General features: G+C 38.6%; 1 protein-coding gene across 2 annotated transcripts in view; it reads left to right on the forward strand.

Moving 5' to 3' along the window:
* Positions 1-17,784, forward strand: part of TGFBR3 (transforming growth factor beta receptor 3) — a 114,909-nt gene that overhangs the window by 90,856 nt on the left and 6,269 nt on the right. Inside the window, exons 9-16 of one of the 2 annotated variants that reach the window (XM_086901975.1) lie at positions 812-1,128; positions 1,814-1,963; positions 3,719-3,850; positions 4,100-4,267; positions 6,860-7,159; positions 7,596-7,716; positions 11,752-11,787; positions 13,783-13,890. In XM_086901975.1, coding sequence (XP_086758101.1) covers positions 812-1,128; positions 1,814-1,963; positions 3,719-3,850; positions 4,100-4,267; positions 6,860-7,159; positions 7,596-7,716; positions 11,752-11,787; positions 13,783-13,890 — 1,332 coding nt within the window. The remainder of the gene's footprint in view (positions 1-811; positions 1,129-1,813; positions 1,964-3,718; positions 3,851-4,099; positions 4,268-6,859; positions 7,160-7,595; positions 7,717-11,751; positions 11,788-13,782; positions 13,891-17,784) is intronic. The other variant, XM_086901976.1, reaches the window with a different exon arrangement.

The raw sequence follows: 17,784 nt of genomic DNA on the forward strand, positions 1-17,784 counted from the left end.
GATTAAATAAACACTGAAACTGTTTACAGACATGAGTGGCTTACCAAAAAAGTCTGAGCAAGCAGAATAAATACAACTATTGAAAAAGATTGGGTATTTGGCCAAAGTAATTGCTGATGTAAAGCTATCTGGGTCTATTGAAGCTAGCAGAGTTGCATCTGCTTTTTTCACTAATTCTGAGTTTCAACCACTAGAACTATTGTTTCACAATTTTGATAAAGCTATGTTCACATTAATTTTATCAATTGCACTCTCATGGGTTCTGTCCTCAGCAGTTACATGTATAAGCCAAGAGATAGTTTCCTCATTTACTCACTATAAAGTTAACTCTTATTTAGCTTCATTCTGGTTAATAAGTAGTTAAGTAGCTTCACAGCAGTAGTGTCTGAATTTCTGATGGGTCAGGTAGTGGAAGAATTTCACGTAATGGTTTTCACTTAGGCTCTTTCAGCAGTACCAAAATAGTATATTTGATGAATGTGATGTTTCTTTTACCTCTGTGGATCTTTTACATATAATAGGTCTACTCATCAAAAGTCTATTTTCAGCTCTTGGTGAGAGAGATTTCTGACAGGGACTAAGTATACAAGATTAGATGCCTCAGTAGCAACTAAACAGTTATAGAAACTTACCTGAAAAGCACAAAAATGCTGCTTTTAATGTCCTTCAGGAGCTCCCTTTATGGATAATATTTGTTTTTGTATGTAAATTATTAGCTGTGGATACTTTTTAGGAAAAATATCTGATAAACTAATGTGGATTTGTTGTTGTTTTTTTTGTTTTTTTGTTGTTTTGTTTTGGTTTTTTTTAGAAGAGATGAATGATGAAGAAGACCATTCCCTTCCTCCAGAACTGACAGAATTGCTTGGTGCTAACCCATTGCCACCTCCAAAGAATACTGATGGCCTGACTTTTCCATTTCACATTAACAGAGGAAGACATGACACAGTGGGAGAAGAAATCTTCCCATCCAGGCATTCAGTAGATGCATTAATAAATCATGACTTTGGGCATTCCCTCTCAAAACATAAAGAACCTGAAGAAGTTCAGGGCAGTGCTGATATGGCCCTGTCAATAAAGTGTGATGACAAAGTTATGACAGTAGCTGTAGAAAAAGATTCTCTACAGGTTGGTGTGATATCTTATTCTCAAAACTGGGGAGGCTTTTTTGGACAGATCATTTATTTGCATTTTGATTGACAAAATAAACATCCAATGTCCTACAGCCATCACCACACAAATCCCCCAAAACAGTTTGGTGAGGAAACGATACTGTAGATGTTCTTTGCCATAACTCAGAATTGTGTTTTCTCTTCCCAGCAATCTGGTGGCTTTTAGAGGGCTTTCTGATTGAAGGTGTTCACAGTTGGTTCTGTCAAAAAATTACTGTACTCAGCCATCAGTCTGCATTTTTAATTTCCAAAGTACAAAGTACAAAGAACCTGCTTTTGGTAGCAATGTAAATAGATCTAAAGATCTATCTTTACCATTTTCCAGCTGACAGGTTGCTTGTGTCCATTTGTATTGTGGAAAAGAGCCTGAAACACACAGCATTTTAGCTCATTTCAGACCAAACAGAGCCAGCATTATTAACTGACAGATTAATAATGAACCTGTTGTTTCCTTTTTTTCCATGTTACATTTATTCCTTGTCTGCCATGTATAACAGCATTTTGAGAGTGACCTTCCCTGGATGTCAGTACAATGAACTTCACTTCTTCCTGTCAGCAGTCACGAGCAGTGACTGAACTGCACTTCAGCAGGAGCTGAGCACAATTGTGCTTCAGCCCCTCACAAAGCGCCTTTGTTTCAGGCTGGCGGCTACACCCGCACAGAGCTCTCACTGCTGGACCACTCCTGCAAGGCCAGGATGAATGGGACCCACTTCATCTTGGAATCTTCACTCAACAAATGTGGGACTCGGACAGCTTATATCTTGAACAAGATTGTTTATTTTAACTCTGTGAGTATTTTACAAAGAGGATCCACCTTCTGTACGGCACATTGTAGGAAGCCTCTGTAGTTAGCTTTGGTCTTGGCAAAAAGGAGGCATCCTGATCCTTTCCTGCCTAGCTCAAACCTAGTTGCAGCCATGGTACCTGTACTCAAGGAGGTATGAAGGCTGCACATTCAGTGTGTTCCTGTGGTCAGATGGCATCCCAAAGGAAAACAGAGGAGTTAAATACATTTGACAACGTGGCTGCCCTTTGGGGACCATCTGTACCAGTCTGGGAGAAGTTGCACTGGCATTCTCTGTGCAGCTTTGATCATCCGTACATAAGCAGTAACACTGCCGTAAAGAGAAGCAGGAATGAAATTTTGTACTTGGACAAAGCAATACCTTTTAATTTGTATCCTGAGTTAAGTGAAATTTTTTCTTCTAAAATTGTGTGTGAAAAATGGTTTCTAAAATGTGATGAAATTACATTATTTTTGCATACTTTTCTTGTAGAATTTGAATTTATATTTTTTAGCAGTTGCTATATGTAATAAAGGGACCCTTGAGTACTAGTGTATGAGTGATGATGCAAAGGAGCCCAGTTAGGTTGGAAGCAACTGCTTCCAGATTGGCTCAGTTTATGACGGAGAGTACAATACAGATATTCTGGGTTCAAAAGTAATGACACGTTTCTCTTGCTGAGCTTTCCAGTACATAGAAGTAACTTTGGCAAATGATGGAAGGCCTGTGGTCCAACCCAAACACAGCTCAGGCAATCTGATCTGACCTTGCCTGGTTAAAACTGTTCTTTTGCTGGGGAGTCAGTAGCACCTAACTTTAGAAACAGTCCAAACCAAGATAGAATCTCCGGCAAATGACAGAACAGCACGGGTCTGGAGCTGAACATTTTCATGTACCCTGTATTCTATTATGGCCCAAAGTAAAGTGGTTATTTACCTACTCTCCTTTCTCCATCATGTCTTTTAATAGTCTTGGCTATACACTTGAACTCCAAATTATGTGTGGGATTGTTCAGAATTTGGGAGCATTTCTCCTAAAAAACAGATAGCCTGCAGTGGACTGTCAAAGGGTGTGTGTATGTCACTTTTTACTAGTTGCTGTAAGTCTAAGAAAACGAAGTTGATGACCTGGGAGGGAGGGAACTAGCTGAGAAGCTGCAAGCTTAAAGAGGCAGAATGCTTCTGCACTGGAAAACAAAACCATAAATTCTCAGGTGAAGAAATGAAGACATGTGAAAAGGATGAAAAAAAAAGGAGGAGGAAATTCAATGGAAAAAAAAAAAAAAGCGGGGGGAAATGAAGAAAGAATATCATGGGTTTGGGTGTACATGTCTGAAAAAAAGTTGCTAATGACAGAAGAGAAAATCCTTTAGTGACCCTAGAATTTTTAGTGATTTATATGAGTGCACTAAGGAGAGCTGCAAGTAGCAAAATATGACTTTAGAAAGCCATTTCTTTTTTCAGTGCTGGCTATAGAAATAGAACGGAAATGCTGGGCTGTTCATTCAGACACCAACACCCAGACTGATGTGTTTCTTCACTGACTCTGAATTCTGGAAAACATCTCGGGACTCCTTTAAATATAAGCTACATATCCTACATGCTCAGCACAAGGCTGTTGAAGACATGCTTTCACCATTTGCTTAGCCGGGGCTCTTCTTGTGGCCTTTGCATTGTTCTGAAGAGAGCAGAAAATAATAACCACGAGAGTGCTCTGTTATCACCTAATTTAATTTGTTTGCAATCCCTCTCTGTGCAGATTGTCATTCAGCTGTCAGCACCAGCTGAAGGCAGCGGCTTTGAAGATGACGACATGGAATCAGGTGATAATGGATTTCCAGGGGATGCTGATGAGGGAGAGGTGGCTTTCTCAAGCTGGCCTGAAATAGCGGTATGTTACCCTCGGTTTTGCATCTGACAATGAAGAAATGCCTATTGTAATAGGCATTTCACATAAATTACATTAATTGTCTAGAAATTCATTTGTCTTTTAACACATTTCTTTTCACTCTGGTTTCTTAGGACCCTGTTGAAGATTTGCACTAAGTAGATGTAACATGGGTGGGCCTGTAATGTACATAACAAATTTGTCCTACCACTCCTGACTTGTGATGTTACTGTATGTTTTTTCTCGTTTTAGTTTAATTGCACACTGCACCAGCCAGAGGATGACAGAGGCATTTTCTGGCCTCCTGAGCCACACATCACCAATGTGACCTTCAACATGGAGCTGTACAAAACAGATTTGTTCCTTGCTCCCTCCCAAGGACTCTTCTCTGTTGCCAAGAATGGGCCAGTATATGTAGAGGTAACAACCTGAAAAAGACTTCAAACTAACAGAAGGGTTTTGCAAGGCTGTGCAGCTGAGCAAAATCTGTTCTTGTCAGTTGAAAGATTTTGTTTGGCAGTTGGTTCAGGCCACTGTGGTGACTGCAGAGAACAGAAACTGTGGGTCAAGAGGTAGGACAATATTTTTTGGGTAAAAATGCAAAGGATTCTTGCAAAATGGATGAATTTAACTTACAAGATAAATTGGTGATTCTTGCTAAATCTTTTCTGTACCAAAATTAAAGGTGGTTTCTGAGCTCATGCTCTGAACTGGCATGTCCTGATGGGTTAATTTTATTGCATGTCTGAACCTCATCTGAAAGATGTGGACGTGCAAAAATTATTACAGATGTGTGTCTTTCATATGCTACTGTTCTCAGGTTACACAGTTAATGCAGATTCTGGTCTCTCCCTAATCTGCTTTAAAACATCAGTTATTATCCCTTTAAATGCTACCACATAAGAGATCTAGCAGATTTATATAAATAATTCTGAAACAAAATCAACAGCCAGGTACCCTTGACTTCAGGTGCATTTTGTACATGATGATATTTCTGCACGTTGCTGAGTTGCTTATGAAATCTGTGGAATTTCACACCAACACAGTGTTTTTAAATATAGCTGTGTGAATAGAATTTTGGATTTTCAAATAGTGGTAGACATTATTAAATGCAGCTTTAGCAATGAAGAAGTATTGCTGGTTTCTAGGCAAGTCAATCACAGGGTGTGAGCTGTGGGGTTGTAAGACCAGAAGAAAGCAGCAGTGCTGTGCCGTGTCTCTTGCCCAAGGCAGCTCCTCTTTGGGAGCCCATGTTGCACATGATAAGCACAGTGACCCATTTGGTGCAGTTTTCTTCAGGATTTCAGTCTGGTTTGTCATTTCTTTGTTCTCTACCCAGTGAAAAGTACTTAAGAAAGCTAAAGCAAAAATAAAGTCTGTCACACTCGGTTAAGAATATTTTTATAACGAATGCTTAAAACCATCCGCTTCCTTCGTTGATGTGGGATGAAATCCCCCAACTGAGCCCACTGGAGCTGTTTATTCAGACAGATGTTCTGATTTCTTCATCACCTGTCCTGGCAAAAGCCTTTTTTTTCTGTTTTTCTTTCTTGCACAGTGGAAAACATACCAGTTTTGAACTTCTGTGACTCCATTATTTTAAGACAAAAAGTATTTTTTTTCCCCTTTTTTGTTACTATTTTGCATTTGTTACCAAGAAAAATATTTTTGGTTTTTGATAAATACATGCTTGGTAAAAATCCTTTATCTCCTTTTTCCTTGCTTGGAAAGGGTTTTTGTGTGTGTGTGTTTAAGTCTTTGTATTCTGGGGTTTTTTCCTTTCACTCTGCTGTCATTTTCATACCATATTTTGGTCTTCCACCTTCCTCTTGTGGTTCTTTTCATTGCTTGAGATATCATTCATCCTTTTATTTAATTAACTGTAGTATGCCTGTCCTACTTTCCATAATCTCTTTTTTAATTAGTTTACACCATCAGCTTGTTTCCTGTCAGTATCTGTGGCTGACTTTTGTTCATCCATCTTTATTTCTGTTCTATTTAGAACATAGCATTTCTTACTTAGATGCTTCAGCACATCCCTTCATCTCTAATTTGATTACTTCTCATACAAGGGAGAGAAAAAAGGAGAAATGCTTTTATTCACTGCAAAACTCCTAGCATCCAGAAATTACTGCAGGCTCTTCCTTAAAGATACATGCAGCACATATGGATTAAGTATGCATATAAGGCACATTTCTTCTTAGAAGATTTCTTGTGGAACAGTTTCATTGGGCACTGTTGATGGTTATACAAATGCTTCTGTTGTTTATTAAGAGCAACATGCCTCATTTGTTACAAATTCCATTTATTTTTTTCTTCTAATTATTCTGCAGCATTTATTGTCTGCATTCCAATCCAGCTGAGCAACATCAGAGCATTGGAAGCTTTCAGTCTTAATTATTTTTCATAAAAGAATATGAATTTCAAATTTACAGTAAGCTAAAAGGATCCTTTCACAAGGAGTTATGGCTTTTTAGGAGGCTCCCTCACCCCCTCCAGTCCAGGAATGCCACCCACACGTCAGACCACGACCTCCACTCTGCCTTTGCATTCCTGTCTTGGCTGGGGGTGGATTCTCTGTTGTGTCTGTTGCTTTTATTTTATTTTTTTTTCTATTTTCATTATCATTTTGAACAGATACAAAACCATGGAAGTATTGATTGATTTTCATACAGCTCTGTTATAGCTAGTGTGTCCAAGGGAGGCAGTGCCATCTCAGGTGGCAGACACAGACATTAACTGTGTGTCTTATCTTGGGGGGGAGGTTCATCTGCTTTCAGAACAATAAGGGATTGCTGTATTTGTGTGGTTGTGCTATTAAACAGCTGCTGGTTTTGAAAGCGCAGATTTTCTGTCTCTCTGTTTGACAGTTTACCCTTAACATTTAGCCTTCAAAATATTTCAGAATGGAAATGGCACTGGAAAACTGCTTGAAAAATTGTTGAAAATATTAATGAAATGTGAACTAAAAATGTCATTTCTGAGCTCTTGCTGTCTCTTTCTTTAATGCAGGTGTCTGTGACTAAAGCTGACAGATCGTTGGGCTTTGCTATTCAAACGTGCTTTGTTTCCCCGTTTTCAAATCCAGATAGAATGTCTGACTATACCATTATAGAAAACATTTGTCCTAAAGATGAATCTGTTAAATTCTACAGTATTGAGAAAGAGAACTTTCCAATACCACACACACAGAGGGACAGAAAAAGATTTAGCTTTGTGTTCAAACCAATGTTCAACATCTCACTGCTCTTTCTTCACTGCGAGTTGACTTTGTGTACAAATAAAGACAAAGATTCGCAAGGACTGCCAAAGGTCAGTAGTTAATTAATTTATCAAAACGTCTGATTTAGATGAAAACAATGTGTTTTTTTCATCTGAACTGTGAAGTTAATAAATAGTTTTCTATGGAATTGTCTAATGAACATATCTCTAGGCTTAAGATTTTAATAGATAAGACTTTTTATACTGTACATTTTGACTACAATTTGCAATTCTTTAAATTTCATTAGGTGGCTACAAATAGAAATTGCTTTTCATTGCACAAGGGGTTCAAGTTTTCTGTGCATATCCAAAGTACAAACAATATTAGCTTTAATTCCCAAAGATGCGCACCATATTGGATAATATTGTAATCTGATTGCTACTAGAGAAGGTTGTTTGGCGGTTCTCATTTTTTGGTAAATTGTGTAGGATAAAACTGGTTATGAGGCAAGTCACTGACTTCACACTCTTGTTCTTTGCACTCCAGTGCATTCCTCCTGATGAAGCTTGCACCTCTCTCAATGTGGATATGATCTTGGCCATGATGCACAACAAGAAAACCTTCACCAAGCCCCTTGTTGTAATAACACATGAAGGAAAACAAGAAGGTATAAAAATGAGCTTGACTTGTTTAATAATGTTATGTATATATATATATATATATAAAATACTGTGTAACATACAGCCACTTGAAATGAGGGAGTACTAGAGTATGTGATATTGTACAGTGTTGTGGTGGTACTTTGTCTGTAAGATGTCACTTGTTAGAACATTTCCCTGGCAGCAGTCATCAGGCCCCAAGTCATAGCCATTTTTTAACCACTGTCATTGTTCCCTGGATGTGTGGGTTTGCTGAGTATTGGGAGAGGAATACTCAAAGCAGTATATGGGTTTTGGAAGCATGAATGTAGCAGTAGCACTTGGAGCAATTTCTTGTCACTGGGAGATCAAAGGCAGTATTCTGCTCACTGCTGTGTCCTTTTTTATTGTGCTTGTAAATATAAATTTATGAATAATAACAATGGAATTGCAAAGTATTGAGGATGTTAAAGCCTGATAAGTTTGTAAGGCAAAGAAGTAGCCCCTGGAGACTCACTAGATTCTTAAAAACTATGAAGAGGAAAGGATAGTATGCAAAAAGGGGCTCCTCTTTTGTGCAACTTAATTGATTATGTAATCTTTCTTGGGAAAAAAACAATAGTGTGGTTAGTAACTGGTTGAAGAAGTTGGAGAGGCTGAAGTGCATTATGAGATAATGCCAAACAGCATGATGAGACCTCATTCTAGTTTAATAATGTGCCCTGTGAGTGATGGGAAGTAAGAATTGTTCTCACAGTTTCATTTAATTTGAAAGTTTTTCTTAGTAGATTACTCTGACAACAGCATCAGTCACATTTTGGTGCAGTCCTAGAAGAAAATACGTGCATTTGTCTTTTATTTTTGTATTTGCACTGAAGTTTCATAAGAAGTTTCAGTGACTTCCCATATGCATCAAAATCTTCCAATGGTGTCCAAAGGCTGTTTGACCTCTGGAATGCTTTTCAGGGAGCATCAAAAGGATGGGGATCAGGAGTCCTTTAACCTCTGTTTTACAGTGCATGCTGTTAGTCTTTGAACAATTTAAAGTTCAAATACGGCATTGCTAGGGGACATAGGCAGCAACTGTTTCTATCTAACTCTGCAAGTCAGCTCATATTTAGTTTGGAGGGTTTTAACAGAATTGTTAATACAGATCAAATCCACTATGAATTGAAGTCAAGTATTTGATCTGTCACTGTTACAATTAAAACTGCTTTGGGCCTGACTCTGGACTTCCATTTTGCTCAGCTCTCATATTATTTCAGTAGGTTTTCTATTGGGAATGAGTAAATCCTGCAGCTGAAATTCGGCTTTCAATAAACAGACTGGTACTTCAGCTCTCTTGTCCTTATGATGTGTGGAGCATTGTGCACAGCTCCCATCTCGGGCTCCACTCAGAATGTTGCCTTTGTCAGAGGCACAAGCTCTCAGTGTGCAAAGACAAGCTAAATTTATAAAGATTAGTTACAGGACAACAGTGTGATAGAGTATTTTGTTGCATTGTGGGTGATTTAGTATAACTGTGGGACGCTTGGTGGAAATCTCCCCAGCATATCCCAGTTTTCAGACACAGTACAAAGTGGCACATTAACAATGTAGCTTTGCTGGTATGCAGTTGTTCCGCAGTGAATGAAAACCCCTTTCCTAAAGCCAAATGCCATTGCTGGCCAATACATGAACCTAAGATTTGGAGAAGAAATTATATTACGTTATTGAACAGGAGAATTTACCTCTCAGAGGTAGTGTACTTTGTTTTCTTTGATGTGAACAGAACCAGCTTTCACTATAGCAAACCACTCTATGTGAGGTACTGCCCCTGATTCTCCTCATCAAGCCACATGTGAAAGTCATGTGCTTGACATTTCAAAAGTCAGAACAAACTGGTCATTGCAAAGGTGGGTTTTTTCTTCAGACAAGCTTATAACTGTCATTGCTTGTATTAGAAATTACAATACTGTATCTAAATGAGAATTTGCAGTAGATCACAATGGAAGTGTTTAAAACCTAACTCCATGCCACATACATTCCCTTTGCATTCCTGCATTTCCCCGTGCTCTCCCCTGCTCCCATGAAAGGCACATGGATGGCCATTTATATGCTAGGAAATATGAAAAAAATGTAGGAAATATCTATAAAATATGTGTTGAAATAATCTACCAGTGTTGTTCAGATTTTTGATAAGTGTGGAAACTTCAGATTATTATTTCTACAGCAGAAAGAGACAGGTCATAGAGAGAAGGTCAAAAGGGTAGCTAACAAGTACCTCTGTTCTATGACGGTAGAGAATATGGTAATTCTAAAGGCTGGCAGCACTTGTTTTTGAATTAGATGTTTTTTGCAGACCTTCATGATTCTCGCTGCTTCTGAGTTGCTCTGAGCAAATTGCAATAAAATACATGTCTTACATCCAGTAAGAACTGGTTGACTGAGCGGAATTGATAATGACCTACACAGTTTATCATTAGCTGATTTCATATTCTCTGTAGAGAAGCCAGTGATAGAAATAGCATGGAAAATTCATTTTCCCCTCAGCTCAGAAGGCATTTTCTTGGCACTTGGGATATGCCAGTGGAGTGTTTGGACAATCTGATAGTGCCCTTACCCATGTTTGTACTTTTCAGTGCTCCTTGGTTTCAGTCCAGCCCTCCTCCCAGGTCTTACATTCAGTTATACTGTTGCTGTTATGTGCACTTGATAACTTTTCAGATTGTGTATGCCCACACACCCCTGCATGTCCTCACCTGTTTCTTACTACTGTTCCACCTGCTTCCTATCATCTACCAGAAGTGATTTGCAAGGGATACTCACATGTTAGAACAAGACACAATAACACAGTTTAAGAATAAAATTATTTTTTAGACTTTTTAGGCACAGTTGTCTCACAGCCTAAAGGTCTAAGGGATATTGCTGGAAATTTGGTGCTGCCATCTGGGTTTTAGAAGTTAGAAGCATAGTCTTATTTTAGAACACTTCAAATAAATGAGTATATTTATTTTCAGTATTTTTGAGTTGTTATGTTTGCATAGACATTAATTAAACTATTTTTCCAGTTGCTAAAGATATAAAAACAAGTATTGAAACACAGTCTTATCAAATCCTTTTACATCTGTTGCACTGATCACACTCAGATATATAAATGAATATAAATGAAATCCCTGAGTTGCTGGGCAATCCAGAATCAAACTGCAGCTAACCAAACAGGTCCCTGTTCTGAAGCCAGAATCTCTAGCTCTTCTCCTTGAGGTGGCATTCTTGGAGAAAGATAAGAGAGGCCAATTAAGAAAAAGGAGGGGAAATTCTTCATTTTTTAAACATTTGTTTACTTGTCTCTTTCTGTTACATAGTGATATCTTCATCACTAGGATGATGATATTTTGTATTCTTGCCTAGAATAATACCTTTGATCTTTGAACAATACCTTTGATCTTTTATTTCTTATATATAATAATAATTTTTTTAAGCACCCCCCCCAAAAAAAAAAAAACCACACAACTTCCATGACAGAATACTGTGTAGAACTGTGTGTAGAACTAAGGAAAATGGGTGAATCAACACATATTCATGAAAATTTGACAAAGCAGTACGTATTGTGCTATAAAACTCACTGTTCATTATTGAGTGTTTGTCTGTGTGTGTGTGTGTGATTTAGTGTGCTGGTATCTCAAATTTATGACTAGTAAGTGGTCAGATGAATGCAATCACCTTAACACAATCTTTGTTCCTTCACAATCTGTGAACTTTGAAGAGTTCCACACAGGGGTAACCGCAGTTACTGTGGGTCACGCCTGATGGCATCTGATTTGGGAAAGGTTGCAGTGTATTTGCCAGCAAAATACACAGTGCAGGAACTGTACTCTAGATAGAGTCCCTTGAGGAATAAATATATGAGTAGAATTTTTCTGAGATGAGTGAGATTACTGAATGTGGTCTGCCTTTTCTGAAATTCATGGTTTGTAAAAATTATAGTTAATGTCTTTCTGGCAGATCAGAACCTGCATAGTTTTTGGCTGCATGTGGTACTCTATCTGATTAATGTTTTGTGAATTTTCTTTGTTTTAAATTAGATCCCTCCCTTCCAAAGCCAAACGTGAGACAGCCACGTGAGTAACTCTTAAAACAATCTCTTAATTTTAAATGTTTGTCTACAAAGCATTAGATAAATTAAAAAAATTCTCTTCAAGCTTTCTGAGCATGTGCATGTTTAATTCATGTGCATGTTTAATTCAGACAGAACAGAGTTCTGACTGTATTGTTGATTGAGAGGTATCCATCAGTGTTCAGAGGAGAACTGTGACCTTTTGTTCATGTGAAAATGAGGTTTGGGGAAATACCACAGAGAGCCTCAGCAAGTTCATGTGCTGCTGTGTGTGTTACCTCCCCCTCTCTGCTGAGGCCACTGCTTCCCAACACCAGTGTTAGAGCAGCAATGCCATCCCTCAGAGCTTCTGTGCCCTACTTGTGTCCTGTTTCAGCCTCAGTCCTGTCCTGAACCACAGCCCCAGGTGCTCCATCACCAGCACTTACAGGCCGTGCTTAGATGAGATCTCTGCCTTGATATGGATTTATTTCTTTGGTTTTAATGTTATCTTGGTGTAGTGAATGAGGGTTGATTAATGAACGAGAAAAGGAGAGAAGCAGCACTAGAATGAAAATAACAGGAAGGTGCAGATGATGTACAGCCAAAAGCAAGAATGAATGGAGAATAGGGAGATTTAAAGAAGAAGTGAAGCAGGGCCTTTTTCTGCTCCTGTCTCTGTGTCTTCAAGACTAAATTTGTTCAAAAAAGCAAAGGCAGAGAGCAGTTATGCTTCTGCCACTTCTCCATGCAACTTTCTTCTCTCCACTGTGTTTCCTCCTAAGAGGAGAGGACACTGACTGGTGCCTGGTGGAAAAAACAGTTGAGTTTAGTCTTTTGTGTTTACATTTGAATGACTAGAAGTAGCCAAAGGAAGCAGAAACATTCTCATAGAAAAAAATGAAAGGGAAACCTTCTAAGACACTATCTGTCAGGTGTTGTATATGCAAACTAGGTCACAAGCACCCAGAAATGGGTCCTGAAGGTCCTTCCCAGCAGGAGCTGCTGGAGAAGACTTCTGTAAAAACAGGATGAGAGATGTCCTTAGGGACATCTGCTGGATGCAGGATGTGTAAAGTGAGGGTGTTGGTTGTGTTCTGAGAACTGAAATTCCACTGAAGGATACTGCTAAGATCCAGTCAGCTCATTTCCAGCATAGTCAATAAAATGTTATTCATTGGTCTAAGTGATTTTCTGCACTGGGAGATATTAAAAATACTAAAATGAGAAATCAGTTTTTAAAGAAGAAATTTCCCCAAAAGATAGCCAAATTATTATTTCTTTTTAAAGTATTTTTAATTACCAAAAAGAAAAACACAGAGGCCAAAAATTTTTCTGTTTGGATTATTAGCAGTGGGGGACAATACATCCAGGATCCAAATGCTGTTAGCCTTGAAATGGTCCTACAAAAGGGCCTCTCCCCTAGAAAGTGATTTACGTGTGTATGTGCTTCTATTTTTGTGATCTGGAATTAATTTCAGTTATTGAAAGCGTTGCCAAATGTAAAAAACAATTGTTTCTATTTATGTTTTCACTGACTTTTTGCTGGCATCTCTTTCCTCTTAACATCAGTTCCGTTCTCCACCTAGATTTCAGACTGAACTTGAGGAGATATAGGGGAAAGTTTGCTTGAATGTTAGGCTATTTAAATGAAAAACATTTTTGCCAAACATCTCAGCCTTTTTAAAACATGCTTTAAAAATAAATGAATACTTAATTGAAAGCAAGTTATTAACAGCCAGCTGAAAATGCTTAGTTTTTGCAACATTTCCCTGATTTATGTGTGCTGAGCTGGAGTTTTACTTTGTGATGTGGAACAGTTGGTTGGACTGAAGCCATTCTGAAAGCATCACTTTCATTTCCTTGATGCAAATCTGCCAGTCTGTTTCTCAAAGCAGTGCTTAGTTAATTATGAAATTTTAAAAAGCTCTTCCCTGAAAGACTATGGGTGAATTTTTGTAAAATGGTATTTGTCTCTGACAATAAGAAGTGCCTGTGTTGTGTGTGTTTCCCTGAGCAGCTGTGCTGTACGGGCTGGACACACTGACTGTGGTGGGCATCGCCTTCGCGGCATTCGTGATCGGAGCCCTGCTGACCGGAGCGCTCTGGTTCATCTACTCACGCACAGGTACGGCCAAGGGAGGGCAAGGGAGCCACCACTGCTTATCCTGGGCCTTTTTTATTTTCTTGCTCTCACTTCTTACTCAGGAGTTTTCCAGCAGCTCATCCCGTGAGCCTATTGCATATCAGCTGAGTGATACCCGCCCTTCCCTAGAGAGAGATGTTATGTTTTATGGTTTAAAATTTGCTTTAAACGTAAGTCTTGAAAATTCACCTGGGACATGAGTAAAACTGAGTATTTCTGACTTGTGTATTATCATTAGTAACATCTCTGTATTTCAAATTTAGTTAATATTTCAGTTAATAGATCCCTTTTGGTTCCCGTACTACTTTTTAAATTTTTTTTTGCAGTTACTACATTAGGCTGATGTGTACAAGAAGTGGGCTAAATGGTTATGAGAATGCTTTATCTAAACAGACATAGGCTGAGTATAACTAGACTTGAAATTTTTTCTTGGGCCTTGATTACATAGAATTTTTGCTACAGTTATTTATTTCTTCATTCTTCAACTACTATTTTCAATTGCTAGAAGTCACATGTAATCTTAATTGTGTGCAACCAAATACTTAGGAATGTGTCTGAATTGTTGCAGCCTCTATGCACAGATAATTTTCCAGTGTCTCCTTAGAATTTTTTTCCATGTTAAACTAAATTAGCAGGAATGGAATACTGTATTGAAAGAAGAGGGCATTTGGGGAGCTTTCTGTTGCATGCCCTAGACAAAGACTGGACACTGATAGAGCCTTGATTTCCAGCATATAACCTCGGCTGCTTGTGGATGATGGGGTATCTCAGGATCCTTAGAGTATTCTGGGCTCCCAATTGTTCTACTTGTGACCTCATGAGACCCTACCAAGATCTGGGAGGTGGGAAAAATGTGAGGTCAATTCCTCCAAGCCTGTGCAGCTCTGAAGCACTGAAATTTGCCTGTAGCCCACTGGAGGAGGGTTTTTTCTCACATCTAAAACCTCATGGAAGCTATTTAGGACTGAGAATCCATCCTTGTTGGATCAGAGCTTCTGTAAATATTATGACCTAGGAGCTTATGTTAATTTGGAAATAAAAACCATGGTGTTTTTTTCCAATTGGCAGTGCAACAATTTTGTATAAGCAGTTTAATACTTCTCAGTGCATCAGCTGTGTATGATACTTGTTTGGAATTGAAGCAAACATGGAAAATTTAAAGATTGTGATAATATGTATAAATTGTATAATTCTGTCTCATATAAGCACTGAAATGATGTGGAAGAAGAGTAAGCGCCATTTCAGTGAGTAAATGGGAAGTTAAGTAATTCCCATATTGGTAACCTTTATTAAACAAAAAAAATTTAACTAATTGTTAAATTGATACCTTTGGTCCTGCATTTGTGGAAGTTCAATCTGTATTCACATACAGAGCCATCTATTGACACGTGTTGTGTGTCAGTACTCAAGGAACACTGGGAAGCCAACATGATAAATCCTTCAGCAACAGTAGAACTCAAACCAGTCCCATTAAAGGAATTATATTAGCTAAGTACATCAGTCATGGTGACCACATACAGGTAGTGGAGAGGGCAGCTGCTCTGGCTTTGTGTTCCATAAATGAAAATAAGTGGAGAAGAAGGCCAGAGAAAAAGTAATAAATGAATATAAGAAAGAAAGGGGACACTTTAACTCATCAGATTAGAGAATCACAGAAATGGTAAAAATTATCGAGGAAGTTTTCTGGTTCAGATTTTTGAGGAATTGTGAAAGTGCACCTATGTTCCTGTGCACGTAATTTTTCTGTGCATAGTGTTTTGTATCTACAAAGCATAACTTGCAGCAGAGTGCAGCGAAGGCTCTGGCAGGCACAGGCTCTTAGAGGACAACTGCTGTGGCAAACAAGATAATCCAGCTGCAGTGGAAACATTTTAGAGCTCGCTGCAGGCTTTTATTAACTTGAGGAGGGGAAGAAAAAACTATAATTTCATCTACAGAATGCCTGTCTTTTGCCATTAGAAAATTTATTCATTGCTGAATCGTGTTCTGAAATCTCATCTTTTGTTTTAAGTAGTACTGGGTTTCCAGCACATGATTTAGACAAAAGGTTGGAAAATATGAGTTCATTCTAAAAACTCTGTTTTGCTGATAGTCAGAGTACAGATAAAAGCAACTGCTGGTAGAGAATGGCAGCTTGGGATGTGTGAAGTTATTTTTGTTGCTGTAGTGTTATGTGCATTGCAGCAAAAGGCTATCCTTTTGTAAGTAAGATTTGCTGATACACTTTTACCAGTGTGTCTCTGCTGCTAACAAAAAAAGTGTTACATGAATGAGCTCTTTTATTCACCTTGATAGGCCATTAGCATTAAAACCTCAAGCAAGTGATAGCAGAAAGCAACTACAAAATAGGTAGAATTTCATCTCCAGATATTGAGCAAGGATTGTTGTGTTGTTGTGTAGGGCTTTTGGTAATGTCAGTCATGAAAAAATTCTGCCAAAGCATCACAGCTGTGCTTTAGAAAATTCTAGATTTTCTGAAACAATTCAACATGGAACAGAGATGTCCTGTGATACACAGGTAGTAAGAGAAGAGAGAGGGAAAGCTAATAATCAGAACAACAGACGAGGAATTTTAGCTGACTTGTCTGCAAAAAGACTCAGTACTTTTGGTCCTTTCTCTAGTCAATTAAAGGGCATGAAAGGTGTTGGAGAGGACCCAAGAACTAAGGGAAATACCAGACATTTGCCACAATTAACCTCATTTATCTAGGGGTCTTGTAAAGAAGCAAAAATCTTGCAGTGTGCATGAATGCAGAAACTCTTCATCATTTAACCATATAAATATGTATCAATGTAATACACGTCTTAGTAGGCATCATTGAGTATGTTTAGGAGAGACAGGCACAAGCCTGATTAGTTAATGAGACCATTAAACCTTGTAAAGTGTGTTAAAAAAAACATCTATCCCTGCGTTCTCTTAGGAAGCGCTCTTCCCTTCTTCAGGCAGTGCTGCAAGTTAAGAGGATAAAGTGTTCCAAAATCTGAGAAGTTAAAAGCATCCCTCCTCCCCCACTTCTCCCTTTTTTATGGGATCTGATTTAAAGTAAACTGACATAGCAACCAATTATATTTGGCAAATGGAGATAGAAAAGCAAACATTCAGACTTCCTGGACAGGGAGTACAACTGGCAGCTTTCCTAAGTGTGAATAATGAAGTGCATGTTGTTGTGTTCAGATGGGTAAAAGCTTGTTTACTGTCAATAGATGAGATGTGTCCGTTCTGAGCAGTTTTGGTTCGGTAACATGAGATACATGAAGCCGTTTACATGGAAAAGGCAGATGGAGAATGCCTCTTCAGTGATCATTTACATTTCTTTACATCCTTTTCTTGAATAGTCTTTTAAAAAAAGCTTTTCTACAGTTTAGCTAGGTGTTGAGGAAATAAAATACAGGAAAAGTCAGCCAGTCCAGATGTAGTTGCTAGGCTGTGTGTTCATAACATCATTGTGATTTGGATTTTCATTTTTCTTGTGAACATTGAGAATTTATTATTGTTCAAGAAGTGATTGTGGTGCATCAGAGCTGCTGATGTGCTCTAGAAATGAGGCACTGCAGAGGCCATTACAGTGGAAGGAAGGGGTCTTCCAACCCAAACAGAAGGGAGGGTGCCTCCTAGGACGCTTTCCAGAGGAGCCAGGAGGAGAGTGAGAGCCATTGGCTTGCTGGGGACTCAGTGGAGCTGCGCTTTTGCTTTGCCATAAAATTAAAACAACATGTGTTTGGCTCATAAATGTATTTATGTTTAAATGCATACAGATTGTATTGATGTTCTGAGGCTGACCAAAGCTGTGTGTAACCATGTGGTTTGTAAAATGGGTGACAGCAGAGATGCAGGGAGAGCCAGGGGCCCCGCCTGGGGAGCCCAGCAGCTGCCCT

This window comes from Cyanistes caeruleus, chromosome 9 (genome assembly GCF_971803275.1).
Source record: "Cyanistes caeruleus chromosome 9, bCyaCae1.hap1.1, whole genome shotgun sequence".
NCBI classification, from domain to species: domain Eukaryota; kingdom Metazoa; phylum Chordata; class Aves; order Passeriformes; family Paridae; genus Cyanistes; species Cyanistes caeruleus.